Source organism: Siphateles boraxobius, unplaced genomic scaffold (assembly GCF_051911475.1).
Source record: "Siphateles boraxobius isolate OS27281-9 unplaced genomic scaffold, OSU_SipBor_1 24, whole genome shotgun sequence".
Taxonomy (NCBI): domain Eukaryota; kingdom Metazoa; phylum Chordata; class Actinopteri; order Cypriniformes; family Leuciscidae; genus Siphateles; species Siphateles boraxobius.
Window position 1 is genome coordinate 3,916,849 of NW_027508855.1, and position 27,928 is coordinate 3,944,776.

General features: G+C 36.5%; 1 protein-coding gene across 1 annotated transcript in view; it reads left to right on the plus strand.

Annotated features, from left to right (window-relative positions):
• The first annotated feature begins 828 nt into the window (after positions 1-828).
• LOC143748716 (uncharacterized) overlaps positions 829-27,928 on the plus strand; it is a 54,606-nt gene continuing 27,506 nt past the window's right edge. Inside the window, exons 1-6 of the mRNA XM_077240845.1 lie at positions 829-1,114; positions 16,837-17,017; positions 18,067-18,225; positions 18,368-18,560; positions 19,069-19,197; positions 21,358-21,492. Coding sequence (XP_077096960.1) covers positions 1,030-1,114; positions 16,837-17,017; positions 18,067-18,225; positions 18,368-18,560; positions 19,069-19,197; positions 21,358-21,492 — 882 coding nt within the window. The 5' untranslated portion in view covers positions 829-1,029. The remainder of the gene's footprint in view (positions 1,115-16,836; positions 17,018-18,066; positions 18,226-18,367; positions 18,561-19,068; positions 19,198-21,357; positions 21,493-27,928) is intronic.

Sequence of the window (27,928 nt, forward strand, 5' to 3'; positions counted from 1 at the left end):
CCATTGATGTCCTTCGGCATGTTGCCAGAGTGGATCAAGACTGTGCTTCAATCAAAAAAAAACATTTCTTCAGCTTCTCTGATTTGGAAAAACATCACACCATCTACCAAACCTTTCATTGTGTATTGCCAAAATCTGAAATGCTATTTTCCCCTGTACATCAACCAAGCTTAAATATGGCTGTTTCCAGGTTAATGTTTGCATGGTCTTAAAATGTATGTGCATGTTGAAATACCCATGGTTTTATCTTCATACTTTTTGATACAATGTATTAATTTTTGGTTTGATTTTTTAAATGACCTTTGATATGAAATTAGGGGATTTGTTGAAATAAAAAAATGAATTGTTGAAACATTTATAAATAAAGGAAACAGTATTGAACTATGTTGACAGCTCCATCCATGCATAGAGCTTGGACATCCTTTATTTGAATTTTGCTGTTGATTAGTTTGTTGCCTGATTTCTGTTCCATGGCCAGACTTTGAAATCTGCAGTTGTTTCTACTATAACATTTTGTATGAATTTAAGCCCTTAAATAAAAAAAATAATAAAAAAAATGAACTCAAATGATACAGATATGTGGTTTATTAGATATTCCAATTGTCCTGGAACTACACACATATCAAAAATCTCCTTAAAGATGATGATATCTACTGCAGCATATGTATTTTCCTTTTGATTGATGATGTTACAGTCTTACAGATTGATCAAAGCATGAAACTACAGGAGAGGCAAGGTGAATCAGGGTTCCACCTGTCTGGAGGATTTCTGGGATCTGATTGACTGGTTCGTGTAATGTGGGCGGAGTTTAATGGGATGATTGGGAAGAGTGCACTTGCAGCGAAAGAAAAGACTTCTAGAAGTAGACTGATAACAGATATCACGCTCAGTACTTCTGTAAACTTTACAACACCTACAACATAAGATTTTAGGCTATCATTTATTTTAATGATTTTCCCCCCTCAGCATTTTAAACATATTTCTGCTATTTGAGAGTTAACTGCATTGGAAGAACACTGGTTTCCAAAGATGTGGTTCATTTTATCATTTTTTGCACTGGTTAAAGCTCTACATGCAGACTTCTCTGAAACAGGATCTGGTGCTCCGGACTCAGGTAAGAACAGAACGGAAACACTTCACCTGCCGTTGCGTGTAGTGTAAACAAAACATTTAGCATTCTGTTTTAATGTAATTTAAAATTAGATTAAGTGGCATTCACCTTACTAACTGACACACTTTACTTTTTAGTAACTAATTGACAACCTAAAATGAACATAGCCTACAGGTGAAGAAGAACCAGACTTCTGTTAATTCGTGGTGATTTCTGAAATTCGCTCATAATGAAAAATATGCTCTTATGCACAATCGGTCCTTGCATAGTTTATGTATATTTTTGATAATTTCAATAACATTTTAACTGTTTGCATTCTCCAGTGCAGTTCTGTCGTGTAGTACTATCCACATTATCCCGAGGGGGCGATGTAGTAACGTTTATAAATGTTGATATTGTCTAATTGTACATTAACTTTTTTCTTTTCTTTTTTTTTTTTTTTGTCGTGTTGAAGCTAAATCACTTGGTATTAAAATATAAAAACAATTACACACTAGACTATTTCAAACAAAAATATTTCTGCAGTTTGTACACTGTTTGTTGGTAAAACTCATGGCATGATTGTCCTGTCAACAGCTGTTGAACATATTTCTTAGTGAAACCCATAACCACATTCAAGTTCTTTACGTTTTCCAGAAATCTGTTCCACAGTCTTATTCCATGTCACAATTTGTGCTTAAAAGCGTCCATATGTGAAAGGAATCTGATTTGGTTTTTCCAAATGAGCTTGTGTTACAACTGTTTCTCATGGGCCCTATTTCAGCCACCTGTCTTCTTAATGGTTGGAGAACATTACAGATAATCTGGGGATTATTAGAGCGGGTCAGGTCTGCACAATCTATTATGTGATCAGTGCCCCGTAACATGTTTTACAACATTCAATAAGATGTGCCATTCATAAGCCTATGTCTGTGTTTAGGCTATATAATGAATTTGTTACTTTTCAATCATTAGGCCTCATAAAAAAAATGTAGTCACAGCTCTATCACCTTCAACACCTGCAACATTTTCAAATTCAGAGAGATACATTAGATTCATACAGATACAGGAGATGCTTTTGTTTTTTAAGCCATGTGTAACATAATTGAAGAGCTCAGAGATGATTGGGAATTGTCAGGTCTCTGTATTATTGTTTTTGGGACATTTGGAACACATTTTGCTTTTATTTGGTCATGTGTACCACTTCGATCATGTGTAACTTTCAAAATGTGCAGATGTCTTTTTAAAAGCCCTGTCTGATCATAGTACTGTCTTGACTATAGGCAGAATAATGTATCTTGAAATTTTATGACTTTTTGGCAAGGATCTTCAACAGGAGGTCAACTACTGTTTGATCTCAAACGATGAAAATTGAAAAATAAAAAAAATAAAAATACAAAATGTTCAATTTGTACAATATGTTGAACTTCTACCAAAGCCGAATAAGTTAAAATAAAAATGTTTTGGGGTTGATAAGATTGTTTAATGTTTAAGTCTCTTCTGTTCACCAAGACTGCATTTATTTAATCAAATATACAGTTAGAAATAGTAATATTTTAATAATTGTCAGCATCATCACGCCAGTCTTCAGTCTCATGATCCTTACAAATAATTATAATCCTGATTTTGGTGCTCAAGAAATATTTCTTATTATTATCATTGTTGAAAACAGTTGTGCTGCTTAATATTTTTGTGGAAAATGTGATAATTTTTTTCAAGATTCTTTAAATAGAATGTTCAAGAACAGGATTTTTTTTAAATGTAACTATCTAATGTATTTGTCACTTTTGATCAATTTAACTAATTCTTGCTGAATAAAAGTATACATTTCCTTTAAAAAAATCTAGGCCTATCTGACCCCAAATGTTGAATGGTAGGTTATACGTTATACTACCATTGAAAATGATTAGACAAAGAACCGCAGAGTAAAGAAAAAGCTCATAATATAGTTGTAAACATATTTTTCCTCATGTGTAACATCTTTTACTGTATTCTAATATCTCTCAGCCAGTATTAGCCAAGCATGTCCCTACTCCATCATTACAGTGAGAACATCAGCTGTGTGCAGCATGATGTCACAGTGTTAATAGACGGATTGCCTGTCAAATGCGACGTTATGGTCTGTTTGCTCTGAACACAGTGCTTTCTTTCTTTTCATTTTGACTGTAAATCAAAGCTCTGGTACGTCTGTCTCTGTGAGGTGGCTTCAGGCAGGGAGCCATAGTGGCATATATAATTAATGTTGTCCCTGATTGATAACCAAGGCTTTTGGTGAGCAGCCAGGCTGAAACAAGCCCCCTATACCAGGCCGTAGCATTTCTGTACAGTAAGGACATTGCAGGCTGGCTGCCATGCAGACTAGACCTAATCTGGACAGTGTTATTCTTATCACATCACATCAGTAGCCAAGAAGTAGAGAGCTGAATCTGTGCCTTAGTAAAATGTGCACATGATTTCACTTAGCTATGTTTTTAAACTATGAGAGATTTCTGGATTTTATCACTGTAAAAGCTAAGAAAAGATTCCATTATATGGAATTAGAGGTTCGGATTTGTATAGATTTCCAGCACTCTGAGTTGCTCTCCATAATATTAAGTTTCTTTCTTTCTTTCTTGAAACACAAAATAATGTGATTTTAAGATCTTGCCTCTCAGAATTTGAACCCGCATAATATGAAATATCTACATTAAAGACAACTAACATTATGTGCTCTGACCCAACCTTTTTTAACGTTATCCACACCAGTATTTCACTATAAATATCCGGTTCTAAAAACATGAATGTACAGGAAGTATTTTGTTTCTATTCATTTCCTTCAGAGGCATGAACACATCTTAAATAAAGAGCCTTGAACTCTCTCTCATGGTGGAAGCACGGGATTGCAAAGACATTGAGTATGTGGGAGTGAGCAGTAACCTTTGCAATTTCCTTTCCCATGGAAACAGTGACTTCTCCAGTTCTCCAGGATTGTGGGTAGTGTAGTGCTTGTCTAGTAATTTGGAAATTAAATACGAACTAAAAAAATAAATTAAATTGACCATGAGGACCATGTCTTATGAAGAAGCATGTACTCTACCATCATTTAACATTGTCAGAGTTTATGGTATGTTTGTTTTGGAAGGACTATACTTTATTGCTAAAAATCAATCTCTCAATAGAGAAAATGTTTAGGCAGTACTAGGTTTGTTGCAGTTTGTTGCAGTACTAGGGTCTAGGACACTGGGGTCAGACAGATCAGACCACAACATGAGAAAGTAGTTACTATGTCTGATTTTGAAGAAATTGATGGCAAAATTTTGGAAGATACCGTACAGCACCTTAAAACATCAACCTGCGCTCTTGACGCACTTCCCACATCTTTCTTCAAAAATGTGTTAAACTGTTAAAGAAGCAGATCTCCTTGAAGTGGTAAATGCCTCACTTCTCTCTGGTAGTTTTCCAAACTCCCTGAAAACTGCAGTTGTCAAGCCCCTCCTGAAAAAGAGCAATCTGGTTAAGACCATATTAAACAACTATAGGCAAATTCTTAAGCTCAAATGGATACTTTGACAATTTTCAATCTGGTTTCCAATCGCATCACAGCACAGAGACAGCGCTCATAAAGATAATAAACGATATTCGCTTAAATACTGATACAGGCAAATTATCAGTGCTGGTACTACTCGACCTCAGTGCTGCATTTGACACTGCCGATCACATACTTCTCGACAGGCTGGAAAACTGGGTCGGGCTTTCTGGGATAGTCCTAAAATGGTTCAGGTCATACTTGGTAGGGAGAGGTTATTATGTGAGTATAGGAGACCATAAGTCTGAGTGAACATCCATGACATACGGAGTCCCTCAAGGCTCAATTCTTGCGCCACTCCTATTCAACCTGTACATGCTCCCAATGAGCCAAATAATGAGAAAGAGCAAAATCACTTACCACAGCTATGCAGACGACACACAGCTCTACTTAGCCCTATCGCCTAACGATTACAGCCCCATTAGCTTCCTGTTCCAATGCATTGATGAAGTAAACAGTTGGATGTGCCAAAACTTTCTTCACAAAACTGAAGTCATTGCATTTGGAAACAAAGATGAAGTTCTCAAGGTGAATGCATACAGTCACTCTAGGTGTCAAACAACTAAAAATCAAGTCAGGAATCTTGGTGTGTTTCTGGAGTCAGACCTTAGTTTCAGTTTCACCTGAAAAATATTGCAATAATTAGATGCTTTGTTTCCAGTAAAAACTTAATGCATGTAAAGGTAATGCTTTCATCACCAGCAGGGTGGATTATTGTAATGGACTCCTCACTGGCTTTCCCAAAAAGACCATAAGACAGTTGCAGCTCATACAGAACACTGCTGCTAGGATTCTGAGCAGAACCAGAAAATATGAACACATCACACCAGTCCTCAGGTCTTTACACTGGCTGCCAGTTACATATAGGATTGATTTTAAAGTATTATTACTGGTATATAAATCACTAAATGGCCTAGGCCCTCAATACATTGCAGATATGCTCACTGAATACAAACCCAACAGATCACTCAGATCATTAGGATCACATCGGCTAGAAATACCAAGGGTTCACTCTAAGCATGGTGAGTCTGCTTTTAGCTACGATGCCAGCCGCAGCTGGAAGCAGCTTCCAGAAGAGATCAGATGTGCTCCTGCAGTAGTCACATTCAAATCCAGACTCAAAACACATGTGTTTAGCTGTGCATTTACTGAATGAGCACTGTGCCACTGTTCGTCCGACTGTTTGCACTATTTTTTATTTTTTATTCAAAACTGTTTTAATTATTCTGATTTCTTTTGATTATTTTAATTATTTTCTTCTATGTGAAGCACTTTGAATTACCACTGTGTATGAAATGTGCTATATAAATAAACTTGCCTTGCCTTGCCTAGGACAGTGGTTCTCGACCTTTTTTACTCCAAGGCCCCCAGTTGCCCACAACAATATTTGAATTGACGTTTCCTGTTGTTTGTGATTTAGTGAATAAAGATAAAGAATAAGGACTTTAAAATAAAAAATTTGACCAGATAAAATATTTTAGAGCTTGGCATATCTATAAAAATGTACAGTATAGACCGGACCTATTCATAAAATGTATAAAAATTTCTAGGTTATTTTTTTAATAACTTTTCCAGGTCTAGAATGTACACTTTTTAAATAAGGCTACCCCGTACATCTTTTTTTTTTTAAAGACATTAAACTTTGGTTCTTCGAAGCAATAAAAAAAAATACAGTTAGACGGTTAAAACAGATAGTTGTTTTAGCTTATTTGGTCTTATTTAAAATTATTTTAAGTAATCTTGTTAAGAGCCACTGGTCTAGGAAAGTGAACATTTAATTGAAAGGTTTTATTCTTTAAAGGGACATTGTGTAGGAATTTCTCCCATCTAGCGGTGAAATTGTATTTTGCCTTTTAAACAAATTGTGCTCTCCAGCGCCATGCTTTTTCGAATGCATTTTGCATCTACTGTAGCTGTTATGTACCCAAAAGCTATGACAGGATGTCTTCTAATAGACCCCTTTTCAGTTGGTAAACATGGTGACGTTTTTTTGTGGGCGAAGCTTAGGTGGTTGCAGAAAGATTCCTCTGGCCGCTTCCCTAACGTTAGTTTGCAAGTTTTGTTAGCTTGTTTTTTAACAATGAATGGAGAAAATCCGAATTTATCTTAATGTGCGAGTTCACTCACTGTCCAGGACCGCGATTCTTATTTGCAAAAGTTAATTTTAACGGACGGAACCAGATTGGCCGACCCATACACGCTCACTCAATGGATGGACGATCTGACAGGATTAACGTTAACGCTAGGCTACCTCCGGTTGAGTGGCCTGACTTCTACACCTATCCGATAGAGAAACCGAGCGTAAAGAGAAACTGAGGGCATATAAATCTTTAGATGTCTATAACTATGTGATGAATGGTCATGTACAAGACTTGTGTGGTACGATCTGCAGTTCTGTCTAACGTTATCCAGCGCCAAGAAGACGACAATGTAAAGAGTGACATTATGGTGCAATTTTAATGATGTGAATATTTTCTAGAAATAAAAATTCCGGATACAGCATATTCATTTTTCACTGATTCTTGCACTCAACTACACAACAGGATGACATTTAATAATAATAATAATAATAATTTAAGCTCCTTATTATGTAGCCGAATCTGTGCTGGTTTGTATTGGCCGCCTGCAGTTTTCCCTTTGTTTTGCTAACAGCTAACGTTAGCGCCGTGAAGTAACTGTGACGTCGGCTCGAAATTGGTCTATAGCACTTCGTCGAGTTTTCCTTCCGGTGAACAGGTTTGTTATTTCAAACAAACCTCAACTTGACACAACGAACAAACGAATGTTACAGTATGAATTACTGACTGTCTTGCCGGGGCAGTGACTAGCGCCTCTAACTGCTCTGCTCTGCTCCACCGTTTCTGCTGCTTTCAGTTACGTGACGCTGGCTCTCAACGGAAACACGTTGTGGAAACGGCTAGTACTTTGCTATTATAGTTTTTCAAGATGGCGGAACGACATGGAAGCCCCCGTGGACCTACCCGTCACATGTATATAAAGATAATAAATTCTTCGTTTACGAGGATGCGTCAGATAATTGGCAGAGGTAATTGTACACCATTGAGGAAATATTTATGAATAAAAATATTTATTTCAGATAATAAAATACCTAAAAAACGACACATAGTTTGCATGAAACGGAAGTTGCGATAGACTTTTTCCTCCCCTTTGTGATGTAGGTCAGTATTATCAGCATGAGCTATTATCATTATGAGATAATTGCCCTTCTCCATCCTCAGCCCTCTCGTCCAGTCAGGACTTGGCCTTCTGATATTCCTCTTCTTATCAGATTCATTTTTCTTGAACTATGTTGCACATAAAATAATTGAACATTTAATATATCTGCAATGCATTTATGTTGGTTCTGTTCTGTTTACCCTAAAGGGGGTTTATCTGCTCTCCTTGCTCTTATCCATGCTAGGCTGCATGAATGGTGAGGGAGTTTTTGCCCAGAACAAAACCATACCACGAATCCAAACTGTATGCTAATTGTCAATCATCTTTGATGAATAAAGTTGCGATGAAACTGAAGAAGTGACAGATCATTTCTATTGATTTATATTGTATATCGAAGTGTAGTGGATTATCAAAAAAGGAAACATGTAGGATGTGGCATTGGTTGCTTCTTTGCATTGGTTGTTAATTGGATTTTGAGATTGCATTAAAAAATGGAGACAGATGAACATGAGCTTTAAGCGGATTTAGCGAATTATTTGAGAAATACTGCTTATCTCACCAGAGAGAAGTCTGTCATTTTCACTGGAAGAAATTACATTTTGATAAAAAAAATTAAGAATTGAAATAATAAAAAAACAAACATACGATGGATGAATTGTTCACAATATTATCTAATAAAACAGAAAATTAATAGGGTGAAGTTGCATTTCATGCCGACTTCCGTAGCCTTAGAGGTGCTTTGATGGCTTACAGGTCAGTATAGCAATGATGTCACATTTCACTAAGATCATTTGATGTTACGGTAAGTGTTGTGATATGTTGCCAACGTCCCTATTAATATAAATGTCAAAATTGCCTGGGTCCGGCTTATTTTTTTTCCTTCCACTTACCATGGATCAGAATCCTGTGGGCGCCCCTGGACGTTTCTGACGCCAGTCATTCGGCTCTCAAAACACTGATTTGATTAGTGAGAAATTCACTCTTAAAGCAACATTTGGCAGAATTTCAGTGTGCGGTTGATTTGTGGCTGGTGGACAGGAACAGGCCTGTTAACTCTGTAAGGAAAGTCAGAGTGGATAATGACGCTCTTTGGGGTTTCTTGGCACTGTCTTTCCTTCAGGGAAGCCTTGAAGTCCTTTCTTCCATGGTGCCTAGAGATTGCTCTATTACGTGAATCCATTGAGACAGCTATGCCTATCAGACCTGTCAAGTTAAGTCAAGTGTGTTTCATGTGATGTAACACATTTGTAGTCTGTGTATATCACAGTTTGAGATAGGTAGTTTAGTTAGATTTGTATTCTGGACAATCCATTTCTCTGAGCTGATATATTACCTGCTTCATGTCGACTAAAGATCTTGTCTTGGAACATTTTGAGATGGTGCGAAAGTTGACGGAAAGCAAATGATCTCACCTTAAAAGAATGACATTTTAAGCTTTTTCCATCAATTCCAGTTGTTTTGTCATGGCTTGTCTGGCAGTTGGAGAGTTATTTGCAGGGTTTTTGAGAACAGCGAGAATGAGAGATTCGTGTCTAAGAAGGGCTTAGGGCAACAGTGGTGTTAAGCAATTTATTTATTTACTTAAAATGTCCCACTATGTGACATATCAGAGACATTATATTTGGCAGCAAAATGCGTGCAATCTCCTGCAGCACCTGTAAATATTGTGAAATCTTTTCTCATGCAAAATACTCGTACAACATCCTGGAGCATATTAACTAAAAGCTTAACCTCAACACTTTATAACAATATTATTACTATTATTATTTATTTGTTTGTTTCTTTATGTCACACTTTTCGAAACAGAGGATTTTTAAAACCTTTTTTCAAAGAACATTTTAACCATTTACAACACAAACCTAACCAAGCGAACAAGGTGGGATATAGAGAGAAGAAGAGAGGGGGGAAAAAGAAAGTAACAAACTGATTATGTATCAAAGACAAGAGCGTTACGATTATACTATATCTAAAAAAAAAAAAAATACCTAAAGGAGTATCAATATTATCATGATACTGGGTCCAGATATGATGCAAAGCTTCAGTTAACAAATGAATAAAACACATGATTTTAACATTTGTCTCTTCATGTTAAATATTGCCATGGTGAACATATAAAGGCCTGGTTTCACAGACAGACTTTACATTAAGCCAGAATTAGGCCTTTGTTTTGTAGCTTTTATAAATGTGCCTTACAAACATTACTGGTGTCAATCTTGAGAAAAAAAACAATAGCACTGACATATTTTAAGATACATCAGTGAAAGTTGCTTTCAGTTAAAACAGCTCAAACTTGCGTTTTAGTCTGGGACTAGGCATGGTCTGTGAAACTGGGAAATAGACATTTCCCTAAATATTTAGTTTGCATTTTATGCTTTTTGAATAATTATGATTTATTTTATATTCTAAAGACTATTCTGTGAATTTTAGCGATTTTTCAAATTAATGCACATTTCATTTTCTTAAAATCTGCTTTTCCATTGATATTATATTTTTGTAAATAAGGGCCATGATGATATGTGTATTGTGTAACATACTGTACAATGTCCTGTACTATGAGACATTTATGAAAAGCCCTTCAGTTCTTTTATTCATTGTCAGAGTCGATGCATTGTTGAATTGAATCCAACAAGATACCGACCCAAAAGGGGATTGGGATTGATGTTGGGCAAGTGGCCAGGAGTCTCTTTGACAAACTTCTATCAGCCTGTATGCATCCTGTGTGTTCATTAGGAGCTGGAATGTGTACCTTACTACTGTAACTGTACCACATCCTATAGAGAGCTGAAATCTTGTCCTTCATCACAGAATGTGCCCAGACTAACCTACAGCCAGAGCTGTCACCACTGCAGCGCAGCAGAGCTCTGGGGTTACTGGTCAAGGGGAACCATGTATGAAAGGACACTATTTCCTTATTTTAATATCATCCAGTTGTACTTCTTTTATATAGCCTGTGTTTTCTGGAATGAGTGCTTTGTCTGTGTTGAGAAATGAATCAAATGACAAAAAATTGTCAGACTATTTTAAGGGATAGTTTACCAAAATAATAAAAGTTCTCTCATCGTTCACTAACCCTTCTGTCTTTTTTAAATGTTTATGATCCCGCCCTCTTTTTTGTGAAATAAGATGATTTAAGAGTTTTGGTGGAATATGTTTGTGAAGCTCATCTTCTATTAACTCAATTGGTATTTTGCTCACACAAAACTATTGTATGGTTTCAAGAAAATGAAATCTAGCAAATGTGTATGGTTTATGGTGTTTGCAAAGCTTGACAGTCCAAGTTCCTACTCCTGTTAGTTGTGTGGAAAAAAAGAGGAGCCTATGTATTCTGATATTTCTGTAAAATAAGAAAAAATCATATGGGATCATAAGGTTGGGGATGAGGACAGATTCTTTGTTCTAGTTTTAACTTTCCTTGACAATGGAATGCATAGAAATCTGGGGAAATGCATTTTCTACAGGTTGACAAGGTAAATAATGTGTAAGAGTGATAATGAGTTGTGAATTTACGGCCTGATGTGAGTAAGTATTTTCACCTCTGCTTCCTGCCTTGCAACATCTTGAATTCTCTTCCATTCTGTGTGTTCAAACATGAATCCCTGAGGAGTTTGGGAAAGAAACTAGAGTAATTTTTTTCTCACTATGATTTTCCAACTGTCGCTATAACCAGGTAGTTTAGCTTTTGTTCACAGTTCTATAAAATATATTATTCCACTTGATTGGGTCTAAAATACACAATGTGTATTCCATGGGTTCAGTGACTTATGCAGAGTCTCACTATTTTATGTTTTCAATGTTTGACCGACATTTTCACAGCTTAACATGGAAACATAAACTTGGTGTGAGAGCTGCTATTAAAGTAGGTTGATATCATGACATATTTGACAACTTGATTAGTTAATAATTCAGAAATGAATGATTGTGTGGAAAAACTGAAAGATGAGAAAGTCCTAAAATTACTTTTATTATTCACAAAGGTCATAAGGCATAAGGCATAAGGGCACTCTGTGTGTAATGCCACCTGTGAAAATACTCATTCGAACCCTCAGAGCTCAAACATGACCATATCAGAAATTGCTCCTATCATTTTCTACATTAATCTAATTCTTAATTCAGACTCAAACTGTCATTACAAATCTGACATTGAGATTCCCAGGAACATGTAGCCTAAGTTATTTCCACAGAATGTCCACCACATAATGCCATTAAACACAATATAAGGTTGAACTGACATTTCTATAAAGTCCACAATATAGTTCCCATTGTTGAAGAAACAGCCACAGACAAATTGAGTGAAAAACTGAGGCAAAGACATTTCTCTGATTTAGGTGTCCCCGAGGAATATAATGTTATCAGCACAGACCAGCATGGAAAAAGAAAAGATTGAATACCTTTCAAAACATCCTGAAACTCTGTGAATCTCGATCATGGAGCCATTCCTAATTCCTTAATGTGTTTCCTAATTGCTTTAACAGGATAGAGCTTAAGTGTGTTTAGGAAACAATCCTTCACTGGCTTTAATGAGTCTTCCTCACTATCTGTCTGCCACACGACAGACCCCGTTTAATATTGTGCGGGCCAGTTCGTGTTTTTTGAAGTTCATTCATTCAGAAATGTGCATATGACAAACAGCATTTCTGATTAACAAGAACATTTTTTCATGATTCTCTGAAATCATTTTTATGCTGGTCCAGAGACTGTTTTTTGTTGTTTTGGTGTTGGGCGAATAGCAGTCTTTCAAATAAATATGGTTGGTTGATATTGGACATATTTGAATATGAAGTAATTACGGGTACTTCTATGGTTGCTTTTTATTTAAGATGTACTTGTGGATTTTGATTAGCCAGGGTCACGCTGCTATATAAAATATTTTTCCACCTTCAAGAGGGAAATGAAAAGTGCTTTAAGAGGTTAGTTTTAGGGTGAAGGCGACAGACTGTCCTGAAGATTTTATTGGGTTAGGATGCTGTTACATTTACCATTGTTAAGTGAACTTTCATAGGCGAAATCCAGTCATTTCAATAGGAATCCACATGATCTGGAATTTCGCATAAGGGTGAAAGATTTCCCCTCACCGATTTCGCAATGGGTTTAAGTTATTCATTTGGATTCGGTAATGCAGAGGCCCTTTTCTTAGAAATCGCCACTAGTGAAATCGTTTACTTTTAAGAATTCATTTCCCTCAGTTTGGGTGTCAGGCGGTGTCCCATCTTCAAATCTCGTAATGAAAGGGATAAAAACTCTCAGTCCTTCTCTGATTACACTTCACGGTACAATTGGAAGAAAGGAAACCGCTTAGGAAATGGAGTCTCATCCCTCTTTATTCCATAATTGCTACCGCAGGACTTTTGTTAAGCGAACCGTCCATGTAAATGAAACACAAACCCGCACAAGGGGGGCTAATTGGGCATTAAATGGGAAATAAATGTAGCCAAACAACAGACCTGAATCTGGGTGCACGCTATGAATGGACTTTTGGAAATTACAGATTGGCATTCAACATCCAGTTCCTGTAGAAACAACAGAGAGGTAATTCGAGAAAGAAGGGGAAACATGTTAAAGTAGTTTTTCATATATTTTTTGAACACTAATGCAACTACAGTTATAGTTTCATTAAGCCAATTGATGTTTTGCTGACTCGTACAGTAAATGGGTTTTCGTCGTCATACAATGTAAACATATCTTATTGTATGCGTATATGTGCAACTTTTAAAGGCTTTTTATTTTGAGGGGTGTTTGTGACATTTACCAGCAACTTTAAATCTTCAGACATTAGTAAAGATTTTCCAGTTTTGTCTCGAAGAAATCTTTGGATCTTTTTGTTGACTAATATCAATGTCATAAGTGAAATCATAATAAAATATATAATATAATAATAAAATATGTTAGTGGAATTTAATAGTATATTTGATCTAAAAATCTATCTATATTGCATTCAATTATTTTATGGTTTTTTTAAGAGACTTTAACTTGTTGAACATTGCACACACACAAGTGAAATGAAACAACATAGTATGACTATATAACAAACAATATATAATTTGACAAAGAGGTAAGATATTTGAGATTGAGATTATAATCTTTAAGATATTTTCATTTTTGATTTTATGACAGTCAAACATAATTTTCCCTGTGACAATTCTCATTACTGTAGTTGTACAGATTTTTAAAATAATTCTCATTATTCTTATTAGAATTCTCACTAAAATACTGTAATGCAGTGATTGTACAAACAATTGTAAAAGCTTCCGAATTTAAATATTTTTTTTTAGAAAAATGCCGGGTTTAAATGTCCCACGAATGTCACATTTCATCCTTTGTGTAAGCAAAACATAACACTGATATGTACATGGATATTAATGACTGTTTCTGATAAATGCTTGTTCAGCTGTACTCTAGGAGGAGGCACTGACCCTTCACAGACTTCATCGTACTCCATTTTGTGGCTTTTCTAAACATTAGAGACATTGGTTGGGGAGAGTTAGTCATAGATCAGCATATGTGGACAATGAATACCTGCAAAACACAATTACCACAAGCCAAGGTGGGAAAGGGAATGTCAGTTTTGCACATGGTCTCAAGATGTTAGATAATTTCTCTCCTTTAACCTGTTCAAGTCACTCAATTTTCTTTGAAAGTGATGCACTCTTCTGATCTGGTTCCTCTTTAACCCCACAGAAATCATATTGAACTGTTTAAAGTCTTGTGTTACAGCCATGTGGTCTGTATGTTATGGGGTGTTGCACTTATCTCTTTGAAGTCCTGCAAAACTGTTTAAAAAAAACGTTAATCAATGTTTGCGTATAATCCTAAACTCAACGTTTAAAGTGACTTATAAACTATATTTTTCCATTATATCAGCACAATCAATTCATATTTTACAAAAATGCTATTATGATACGAGTAACACAAACATTTGTTTGACTATATTAGTGAGGACATCTCACTCATAGACTTGCATTGTTTTTTCAGTATGTAAGGTTAATTGTATTTTCTATCACCTTACCTGACCCCCTACCCCTAAACATAAACCTAACCTAAACATTGGTTTATTTTTAACAAGTCCAGTTCAGCTCACTATATTACGGAGCCCCTAAAGGGACGTGGTGGTGAAAAAGTTAGGATGGGAGAATTTTTTTTTAAATCTTTTGCGTTCCCCCGAGAAACTTTGCGTTCCCTCGCAAAGATATTTTTACACACACACACACACACACACACACACACACACACACACACACACACACACACGCACGCACGCACGCACGCACGCACACACACACACACACACACACGTTGGGTTTTCATGTTGTATGGGGACTTTCCAAAGATGTAATGTTTTATACTGTACAAACTGTATATGCTATCCCCTACCCATCACAGAAAGCTTTTTGCATCTTTACATTTTCAAAAAACGTTTTTTAATTTAAATGTAGACATTCTCTAATATCTTTCTCATGAAGACAAACACCTCCTCAAACCACCCAATCATAAGATTAAACAACAATAGCATTGCAAGAGCAAGGACATAAATAAAATAAGTAATATAAAAACATAGAATGACAAAAATAAATGATCACATTTTTAAATGGTGAATCAAATAAAAATATGAATAAAGCGTAAAATAATAAGTAAAATGACTAAATAAATGACTAATGATTATAAAATGAAATTGTATGCACGGATGTATGCATTCCTAGAGTAACACACACATGTAGTTATTGAGAATCCTTAGATCCTACAAACTGTATAAATACTTTCAGTGTCACTGTGTATAGGCCACATAAGATGTAGCATCTGAAACACCTTCGCAGTGTAAAATAAAATAAGTTGCGTGACCCTTGTGGTGTGTGTGGCTAGACATGTATTCTGGTTTAGTGTGCTTGTGGAATGTAGAGAATGGTGGCATGTGCACCTTTCATCAGGTTATCAGCGAGTGCTCGTGTGAGTGGAGTCTGCTACTTATGGTCACGCTGCTTGCAGGACTATGAGTGATGACTGAAGCCTGAATGCAGTGAGCGTTAAAAAGCCCTTTTCACCATGAATGAAACGAGAAGTCGGCCACCGCTAAAGAGGAAATCTCTAATCCGGTTGTAAAGTCAATGTATCATGTCTTGATATCTGTCTTGTGAAGAACAAATCATACAGTGCTTTGCTTTGCCATATATGGCTATTGAGATTTGTTTTTATGTAGAGGTTAAATACACAGTGAGTTGTTTCTGAATTCTTTTCAACATTCATGGAAATGAGCCGGAAATTTTTTAAATTCTTCTTTGAGATTTTTTTTGTCTCTTTGAATTGTGGGAACAATTTTGAGTCTGATTTCCAATGAAAACCGAAACATTGCGTCATAAAATTAACATCTTGCTTTTATTGTTGATGTGGATTTTGTCTATCAAAGACTTTTTATTTTTTGGTTTGGAAAGATGACCTTCCATTGTTAGATGTAATTAAGGAGGAAGGGAAAATGAAGAAGTGGAGTCTTTAGGGTTTCCTTGGACATGCTGCGCAGGCGAGGTATGGAAAGTTAATCAAGGACTTGCTCTCTTCACCCTTGATGTCCTATGGGGATCAGGTGGGGAAAATGCAGCCCTCAACAGGAATGCTTCACCCCAGAATCATCCATCAGCAATGGCCCTGACTGCGTTTGTGCATGAGGTGTAGGGTCATTTGTGGATAGAGTTTCGAAGCGGAAAGTCACTTTACATAAGCCATGGAGATTTGGACCGTTTGAAACTTGCCCTTTTCCCCATAATAGGCTAAAACAAGTCAGCTAGAATGTGAATAAAGCAATGATCCAACATCTGAATGTCCCACTCTGAATGTCGTTATTTTTCACTAATAAATGCAGTATCATTAACATGAATGAAGTGCCACTTGATTTAAGTCATTTGTTTCTGTGCAGGTCACTTGCTGAATTTATTAAAATGTCTTTAAAGGCCTTTTTCCTTTTCTGTTTCGAGAACAGATTAACTTATCTATGTAAACTTTGTTTCTTGTGTTTTCACAGGGGGGTTCAACACACATCTGAATCTCTTTACACAAAGGGTGGATTTACTTGAGCAGCTCTCAGGCTTAATACCAGCCAGCAGGAACGTGACCCTTTATGAGGAGGAACAGGGATGTCCAGTGCTGGACATTGGCCTATATTCCACACTCACTATGCCCACCCAGAAAGCATTTGGATCGAGGTTTGACATTTGTTTGTTTGTTTGTTTGTTTAAAATGTATTTATGTAAAAATAATTGACAATTTTCATGACAATTTTTCATTTAAATAAGATTAAAAGGTTAAATGAAATTATCTTAAATACATGTTTTTTTTCTGAATTACAGTAATAAGATTTTTTCTTTAGCTTTTTCATTGTTTTATTAAAAATGCATTTACGATTTTCAATTTACACTACTGTTCAATTGTCTGTATTTTTATTTATTTTATTTATTTATTTAGTTATAAATCAATACTTTCAGCAATGACGCATTAAATTGATCAAAAGTGGCAGTAAAGACTTTTGCACTGTTACAAAAAAAAATTCAAATAAATGCTCTTCCCTTTCGAAGGGAACTCAACAATACGTCATCGACGCTATGGGGGGAACGCCTCATAGCGTCGATGACGTATTGTCTTGTTCCCTGTTCTCAGGGAACATAGGTTACAGTCGTAACCTGAGACGTTCCCTTTCGAAGGGAACTCAACAATACGTCATCGACGCTATGAGGCGTTGCCCCCATAGCGTCGATGACGTATTGTCTTGTTCCCTGTTCTCAGGGAACATAGGTTACAGTCGTAACCTGAGACGTTCTTTTGACATTTCTGTTCATCAAAGAATCCTGAAAAATTTATCATGGTATACTAAGCAGCACAACCATGTTAAACTGTGATAATAATAATACATGTTTCTTGAGCACCAAATCAGAGTATTTGAACGATTGCTGAAGGATCATGTGATTGAAGACTGGAGTAATGATTGCTGAAATCACAAGGAATACATTTAATTTTAAAATATATTAAAATAGAAAACAGTTATTTTAAATTGTAGTAATATTTCACAATATATCTGTTTTTACTGTATTTTTGATCAAATAAATGCAGCCTTGGTGAGCATAAGACAAAAACTTTAAAAAATCGTACCGATCCCAACCACTTCTGGTTTTACCAGAAGTGTATGTTTTTTAAGTTCTCTCAATTATAATGAAATCATTTTAGTCTTGATACTAAAAGTCTCCATGTGTTTTCATAGCTTTGCAGATGAATTCAGCATGCTGATTCAAATGCGGAGCTCTCAGGATGTGGACCGAAGTGTGTTGACTTTGCTGAACTTCTACAATCACATTTTACTCCAGATCCGTACAGGCCCACACAGCATCACCTTCATCACCACCCAGCAGCGTGACTATGAGTACAAACACCATTTAACACATGGCGCTTATCACTAAGCTTTCCCCAATACTGAAATAATATTTATCTTATAATAGTGAACTTGAAACCCCATTATGTTGTCAGCTGTGTTTTGAACGTCAGGTGTTTTCTTCTGTCATCAGATTTTCAGTGTCAGGACTTTCAGACTCGCAGTGGCACTGGATCTCAGTTGGGGTTGCATTTGAATGGCTGGCTGTGTATGTGGACTGTGTGCTGGTGGAGAAAGTGAGCTGGATGTACCCTTACATGGGCATCACTACAGATGGCCTTCTGATGGTGGGCGGCATCCTGGAGGGGTTTGAGACACCCTTTGAGGTATTCTTAATTTGTCATACGCAAGAAGAGTGTGGAAAGAGGATAGACAGGTACACATAACTATATGTCAATGTCAAGAATCCATCATGCTTGGGCAACCAGCCTTTCCTAATTTCATTGATTAAAGACTCTAAATATGTCGTACTACAACACATTGGTTTAGACGAATGTTTATTGAAGAAACTAGAGCTATCCTGCTAATGTAGCACTAGCAATGTGTCATGGGAAACATGTCTGCCTGCCACACCATTTTGCTTCACAGCTGTGAAAACCATCATCTCAATGGCTTTAACTTAAAAATGAATGGTCAAACAGCATGCCAGGAGTTACAATTAGTTTTGTATCATGGTGACTGTGGAATCAAGTTCACAATTCATCCTAAATCAATGAGGCATGTGAGTGAACGTTTGACCAACACTCTTGTGAAATCAATGCTCAGCTAATGGGTTGTTATGTGGATGATGTCATAGCTCAGATTTGTCTGTGACGTCTGTGTCTGTCTTCACAGGGAGAGCTGAGACAAATGACCTTCATAATGGGAGATGCTAATGCTGCCAAGGATCATTGTGCTCTTCATCAGTATATGTGTGAACCTTTGAAAGGGAGCAGCTTTCTTAAGACTGAAAGTAGCACTGAGGTAGAGTTGTGGACTTGCTGTACTTGAAACCAGTTATATGATTTTTGTAATGTTCTTTAAGTTAATGTCTTTTTTCTTTAAAGTGCTAATCTTGTCAATGAAATTACTACTATAATTACTGTGCTACTATAATTACTGTGCTGGTTTAAGCATAGACAATTAAACGATTGTTATTAAAACACACTGTTAAAGGTGCAGTGTGTGATTTTTAGCGACATCTAGCGGTTCGGTTGCGAGTTGCACTAAGGGCTCAGACCACTGCTCACCCCTCCTTTTCGAAGAAGCTACGGTGGCTAAAACGGGACATACATATCGTCGTCTGAGACAGCAGAGAATAGCCAGAGTAAGCCAAGAGTGTGTAACATTGTCACTGTTTCTGTACCACAGTCCATTATAAACCACATCATGGATAAAGTTTACAAAGCCATAGTCAGGTGAGGATCAGGGGTCTTATTATATAATATAATAATAGTAATCAGCTGATTGTCTCACAAACGTAACCAGCACATTTCCCCCACATAGCAAACCCATAATACAGCGAGGGAGAAAAACCACATGAAACTATGCAACTATACATTTTTTCTAACAGGGTAGTAAAAGTTTAGCTGGCTAAATATGAGCTGTTACTGTGATGGTTTAAGCGTACAGCCTTGTTTAAACTCGACGCGTCCGCATGAGCCCAAATGTGCGCACGGCAAAAATGGCATGATTGTAACAGCGCAAGCGCCTCCGCATCCCCAAGACACCATTTACAACACACAATAGGCTTTTTTTCTCTGATTTTGAAAACTCTTCACGATCGACTTAAAATGCTTCCAAGATCGACTTGTCGACCACGATCCACGGGTTGGTGATTCATGTAACATACTGTTTTACGGTCAATGACAAGAGTACTAATCAGCCGTCTCACGAACATAACCAGCACATTTATCCCCACATAGCAAAGCCATAACACAGCGAGGGAGAAGAACTAAGTTAGATGAAACAATCCAACTACATATTTTACACCACTGACAAGGGAAAAGTCACTACTCACGGTGTTTATGGCTAGCTTCTAGCTTTCTGCTGCTTCTCTTTCAAGGTAGTGACGAAACGCGCTCTGTAAAGCTGTTTGTTCGCGTTCGGCTACGGTAGAAACATGACGTCACAATATGTCGACCTTCATAGAAGGGGGTGCCCACGGTTATGTAGATATAGATGTTTTATTCTAAGGTAATAAAAACATTACGGTTCATTAAGTAAGTTCTTTATACACCACTGAAAACATAGTTATGGATGTCATATTGCATTTCTGTTAATAGACAAATTTTTACACATTGCACCTTTAACTAAAATATGACAAGAAAAAAACAGCACCAAGATATTAACAATGCACTAACAATGTTAGACAAAAATCTAGACAGATTTGATTTAAAATGGTCATTCATAGTCAGCAATGTTAGAGATGTAAAATGTTTGAACCTTTGGTTTAATTTTGCCCATAGCAAAATTGCAAAAAACTCTAATTTTAGTCAGTTTTTTTTCTAAAATGAATTCTAAGATAACAAAAAGATAACAAAAATATTGAACTTGACATGACAATATATGTATTATAGTATATATACTGTATAAACAAAGATTGTCCCGCTCCAAACTCCAGAGCAATGAAAGCCCAACAGAGCATCAGTTCACACATTTTTCAGGCAATGTTGTGTATTTCCAGTTATATTTGGATAGGAGCAGTTTTTTTTCCCATTTTAGTCATACATTTTGTCCTTGAAATATCCTTTCAATTTAGTATATATATATATATATATATATATATATATATATATATACACTACATTTTTGTCTAAAGACAAAATATATGACTAAAATGGGGAAAAAAACTGCTCCTATCCAAATATAACTGGAAATACACAACATTGCCTGAAAAATGTTTGAACTGATGCTCTGTTGGGCTTTCATTGCTCTGGAGTTTGGGGCGGAACAATCTGTGTTTGCTGACCAATGGCAGATGGGGGGAGTGTTTGGGAAGTGTTTTTTTTTTTTTTTTTTTGATTGAATTTGGTGATGCTGTTGGAACAGAAATTACTCACTTTACCTTTAATTCTGGTAAAATCTTGACCACTGAAAGTAATGTGTTTTAGTGACATCTTATTTTCCTCTGTTTACCCACAGAGCCCTTTGTCATCCTCAGCTGGCTCAACAATAGACAGAATGTTCTCATCAGATCTCTCCACTGGCACTGACAATACTGCCAATATTCTTTCAGTTCTAGGGTCCAAGCCTGATCCCAGAGAATCACATGGCTTGGTAAGAGACATTCCAATGTTAATTAGAGATTCCAAATAGTCAGTTTACAAGCAATATGTGTATGAATTATAGCATAAAACCTCAGATAAACACAGCCACAGTGAGTAATTTTGCAGCTAAGAATAGACAAAGCCTGAGTACAATATGGGAAGAATGAACCTCAGCTGGAGAAGAGAGATGAATGACTTTAAAGATCAGGAAATTGAATAAATGAGAAAGAAAGGATCACTCTGTCTTCTCATTTGTCCTCATAAAGCTGTTGCTGTATTTTCCTACACGGTGAGGGTGATGATGAATTATCATCATGGGAGCGGTCTTGTTTCAGCACGGTGCTGTAACAGAGAGGAGCTGTGCTGAGATGGTGGGCCATTTTTGATAAACGCCCCTTCTGGGAGAGTAAGACCTGGTAGCCTGTGAGATCGCTAGTGTACTTCAGGAACGACTCCAAAGCTTGCAAATCGTCTGGAGAGTCATTAGACACCTTATTTGCTTTTGCACTGTGCACTGCAGGACATTCTTTTAGAAGTTTACCAGGCATATATTTCACATACTGTACATTATGATTTGTTTGTTAAAAACTGCACCTCAAAAGCTTATGTTTAATATTCAACCTGCAGTATTTTGCTCGACACTGCCTGCATATTAGTTGGCTGTGAGTTTGCCTCCACTTTACATAATGTTGTCTGTTATCAGCTGAATAGAGTCTAATACACTACTGGAGGACAATACTGCCACACTTGACAAAATACCCTCCTCCCCTAAACACCAGGCAATGTCCTGAATTGTGGTAGATATAATCCTAGAATTTTTTTATTTTTTTTATTTGATCATTCCTGTATGGAGTAATTATAGATGAGACAGAGGAACTGTGGGAGTTCTGTTCTGCACATGTCCGTCAGCACAGCATGGAAATGTTCCTGGAAATGTTTGTCTGTCATCCATTTATTCTGGCCTCATAAATGTTAGACATATTATTACTACCTCTGCACTGTAATTTAGTGCACTCTTCTGAAGTTACAATAAGTCATAAAGTAGATAAAACTTCACACTTTTTCTAAGTTTATTTTTTAATATACAGCTTGAGATTTTCATGGTTTCAAAAAATTTACATACACACACATACAGTGGGTTCCAAAAGTCCACAGTAAATTCTGAGATCCATAATATAAATAAACCTAAAAATAAGATGATCAGATAGATTCATATTGTAACATGCAGTTCTTGTCTGTTTAGTTTAATTGTGTTTTTATTCTGTTCCCTGTTCTGCTTTTCCTGAGTTCTGTTCCATAGTTAGTTTCCTTATTATTTAGTAATTAATTAGCTCTATACCAGTTTGAGCTTCATTACCCTGTCTGTGTATTTAAAGTCCCCCTGTGGTAAAAATCAAGTTTTTAATGTTATTTATGTCTATGTGGTGTTTTTAATGTACTTTAAGTAAGTTGGGGCGGCGACATGTAGCGCCGTTGTGCTTCAGGCGACCTGAGTTCGAGTCCCGGATCGTTGACCTTTCCCGATCCCGTCCTCCCTCTCTCTCTCTCCCACCTCACTTACAGTCTAGCTACTGTCCTATCCCAATAAAAGGCAAAAATGGCAACAATGAAAAAAGAGAAAATGTCTTTTTGGTGATCAAAAATTTGTTTTAAGGGATACAATTATTGACTACAGAGGGACTTTAAGCCCTTAGTTTCCTCAGTTCATTGTCTGGTATTGTTTGTGTTATTGTTGGTTGTATAATCTTTCTCCTAAGTTTTCTTGTGCCCGTTGGATTTAGTTATGATAGAATATTTCCTCACATCCTTAATTTTCAGTCAAATACAATTTCAAATAATGTAATTTATAATTGATAAGAAATAAATGCTAAAAAGCTTTTTCACTAGTGTGAACCACAATATATACGTGCACACTGAATATGTTTGGTGAAAAGACCATCTCCCATAATTTCTTGTGGTTCTGCTTGATTAATTAGGCTATGTGGAATCATGGCTTCCAACACCCACCACCAGTGAAATTGTGAAAACCTCAGAGTCGGGGTCCCACAGGAAAGTCAGGCAACAGAGTTTTCATCTGTGATTGATCTTCTTGAGTTACCTCTGTAACTATGGCAGCCATTACCACTAATCCTCTCTGTTTTAATGACCTTGTGGTCACACAGCATCCCACTGCTTTGATTCTGAGAGCTGGAGGTCTGCTTAAAAACTTGCTTTGAATCAAACTAACCTCCTCAAGTTTATTTCTGGAACAAATTGTCATTTCTTATTGATGGTTCATCAGTGTTTTCATACATCTGTCTCTTCTCTGCTGCTTTTTTGTGTGTGTCAGTCTCAGCAGGTTTTAGTTGTCTGAATGTGTTTTTTACTGTTCAGCAGTGGTGGAGAAATCATTTGTGTTTATGGAAAATCTAAAGTAGCTTCTAATTTGGTTCTAAAACTGCCTTTGTCTGATATGAAGTTTCCATGCATGTCCTCTTTGCCTTTCTTATCTATCAAGCTATAAAAATGGCAAAAAGTACCATGAATGTAGCCCATATTTGACTCATATGCTCATATTCCAAGTCTTTGTTTGAGGAAAAACATCAAAATTTGTTCATTGGTAATCTTTTCCAACATAGCTCCCCCAATAATGCCAAACATCATTGGTTCTTGTGTCATATAACCAATTTGTGTATTTAAAATTGGTTAAAGGGGCTATGTGTAGTTTTTAGCGGCCTCTAGCTTTGATGTTTCAGATTGCAACCAATTTTTACAAGAGCGCTCGTGCGCGTGCTCGAACTCAAGAGCGAGCACTCATGGTACCAGCCACACTGAGACTTTCAAAACACCGGAGAAATATCACAATAGGGATGAAAGCCAACTCCGGGTCTGTTTTTATACCTAAATATATACCTATACCTAAAACAAAGCGGAGGTCTCTCCATAATTCAATTGCTCTGCCAATGTTGATCCGTGTTTTCGTCCGAAGTTGATCCGATTCACGTTTGGCCTGTCGAGCTTCAGCAGATAAAACTTTTATTGATTTTTTATATTTATGTGGAGTTTGTGTTGGAGTCTGTGTTTTGCTGGAGGCACGTCGTTTTTTGGTGTTATCAGACTCCATGTAGTTAGCTGCAGTGCCGTCACATAGACTGTATATAAAAAGGAGAGAGGCTTGGGAGCGCGCATGCACGTCACATCCGGTGGATTTCGCGGTAAATCCGACCCGGAGCCTTCCCATAGAAATAGGAATACTGGCCTTCAGAGGTAATAGCAAAACCCGACAAGTGGATCATTGTAATGTGTGATTACAACCCCTTCACACACAGGCAATAAAAAAAGGATTCATTTTAGAAGAAAAGCTACATATAGCACCTTTAAATTAGATTTGACAGCTACAGCGGATGGAATTTTAGCTTTCTGTTAGTAACAGAAGACTTATATTGCACATGTGGGTCATATGGAGCAATTTTATGATACTTTTATGATGTGTTTCTGTCATTTTTGTACAACCTTTGCTGACACTGTAGACTTTTATGGCGAATAGCAGCACAAACATTTTGCTAAGTATCTGCTTTTGTGTTCCATGGAAGAAACAAGTCATAAGAAAAGACATGAATGATAAAATTTTCATTCTTGAATGAAAATTTTAAGAAAGTTTCTTTCACTTTAAGTCAGCTTTGAGCTTTGAGCGCTCCCTTCTTAAGCAATCAGTTTTATCCCATTTTCTATAAATTTAAGCCAATATTGCAAAGTACGTACACTACCGTTAAAAAGTCAGTAGGATTTTTAAAAAAGAAATATTTTTTTCAGCAAAGATGCATTAAATTGATTTAGCATTTTATTTATCAAAGAATCCTAAAAAAAAAAAAGACTTTCAAAAGCATTTAAAAAATCTTATTAACCTCAAACAATTGGACAAATGACCTCAATATCCTTCAGAACCACCTAATAGCCCATTTTCTTCTGCAGACATAATTCAAATAGGACACTACAAGTGGCTATTGCACATTTTATTTGGGTGCTGTTCATCTTAATGACTGCCTGAAGGTTTAGTTGGCTTGAGTGTGTGAAGCCTGGGCACAGCTCCTGTGTCTGGGAGGTTCTCTCTCTGGGAGGGCACTTGGAGAAAGCCTGCACTGTCTGGGAGCTTTAGCAGGGATACAGAGACTGTGGTGCAGTGTGTATCTCCAGCAATCATGGTGTGCTGTGCCTGTATGGGATGTTACCTTGTACTAGATCTCCTTCTGCTTGGATTGCATGTGGAGGGCAAATGGAAAGCCATGGTATGAAACAAATACAGGTCTTTCCTTTTGAATTGTGCTTCATTTCATTATTCATTATTAGATGGTCAGATTTTATTTGGATATTTTTGAGCAAGTATCACCTAAACCAACATGAAAATGTTTTTAATAGCCGTTTACTTCAAGTTTTTATGTGCATTATAAAGGTATTCATAATGTACATTTATAACAAATTCAATTTTTTCATAAATAATTGTAACCAAAGTTAAAATGCATTATAATATTTGCAGATTCGTTGTTACATCTGAAATTGGTTGTTTTTTATGTGTTTTAATGCATTTTACCTTCTAAAGGTGTAACATAATAATGTATTATAACTGGTTACAATTATTCATGTGACCATACAATGCATTATACGGTGCATTACAAGGCATAATTAATATATTAAAAATACTTTTATAATGTATTATATATATAAAGACTTTAAGTAAAGTTACCAATTCTTTTATCTAATTATACTTCTTTCTTCTTTAATTATAAAGACAGAAAGAGCAAATGTATAAATCAGACTGTATTGTTTGAGCTTGGACGGCTCTTGTATGAGCTGACGTGTCTAGACATAACTTTTGTAAGATTTAGATCTCTTTGCCCAGTCTCTACATGAATCAACAATGGAGACTTTCCCATGAACATGTTCACTTGCTGAACAGGGGTAAACTAAGAGGGTAAATGGGCAGGTTGAGTGGAAGTTTGGAGATTGTAAGACACAAATAAAATTGGAGGTCAACAACTTGTTTAGTGAGTGTTTATCGTTTTTGTCCAGATAATCTGATTGACCTGAGGTTCTGAGGTCATTGGTAGCCAAGTAAACTGTATACTCTATATTTGTTTTCTTCTTTACCAATTCTACCATGATTTCCTTTCTGGTGATCCACAAAAATGTTCTGATTGATTTTCTTGATGGGTGTCAGGTTAGACCAGCTGGGTCCGTCAACACATGACTTGCAAGGATTTCCCTCATACCTGTGTCTTAATTTTTGATTTATGGCATCTCTTCTCATTCTGTTGGGTCACTGTTGGGTCAGCTGTGGTGGACACTGATAATATACTGCTCGGGGGCCTTGGGTTCCAAGCTCTGACATTGTATTTCATAATTTTCCAGTCTCTGTTAACCTCCAGAATGAGTTAGTAGATATGAATTCACTTCAGTTTTAAGTCTTTAGCACCATAGACTATTGGTGTGATTCAGTTTAACGGTCACTGAAAGAGTCACAAGAGTCAATGAAATCACATATAACAAAAAGTGTCATGGTTAGATAGCATATAAAAAAAATTTTGGTTAAGTACAAATGACAGAGTAGTGCGAATGGTCATTGTAGCGCAGAAAAAGCTCACCTCAAGTTTACACAGGTGTCCTGGTTCATACCTGTCCAAAGGTGTATTTCCTTGCATGTTTTGACAACCAAAATAACTTTTATCTTAATTTTAAACAATAGATCTATAGTTTGAAATCTTATAAGCATATCTTTGTGAAATGTTTTGCTTGGAAAGTGAGTTTATACTATATTGTGTGTGAATAAATATTAAAATAAATGTCCCTTGGGCTGATATTTTGTTATGTAAATGCAAATTTGCTGCTCAAGAAAAATTTCTTAAGTTATTGTTATCAATGTTGAAAAAACTTGTGCTGCTATATATTTTTGTGAAAACTCTGATTCTTTGAAGAATAGAAAGTTTTAGAAGAGGGTAGCACCTTTTGGTGTTTAATTCTAGAAACGAATTAATGTAAATCTTTAACATGTAATATGCTCATCCGTTACCATTTGAATTATCTAGTAGCTCACTTCCTCTCAAACATCCCACTGGCGTATCTTCTGAACAAAGTATAATTGTGTCTTCTAGCATGTGGTTCTGCTCCAGCTTCGGAGTTGTTCCAGTGTTCGGTACAGTTCCAGCCAAAGATGTAACCTGTAGCACGGAGGAGGGTAGAACAATTATTTGGGGAGCTGTGTCACCCTTGAGAGGATCAAGTGTCCCTCTCATCTGAGGCAGCCGCCTTACAGTGTTAAGTGCCTGACTGCTCTTTCTCTGTAGCTTATTGTTAGAGGAAGAGAGGAGGACAGTGGGATGGAGCCTCTGGGTCTCTGAGCTCAGAATCACATGTAGGCCATTTCCCTTATCGTAATTGATAATCTTTTCATTCAGTGCATTATTCACTTAATT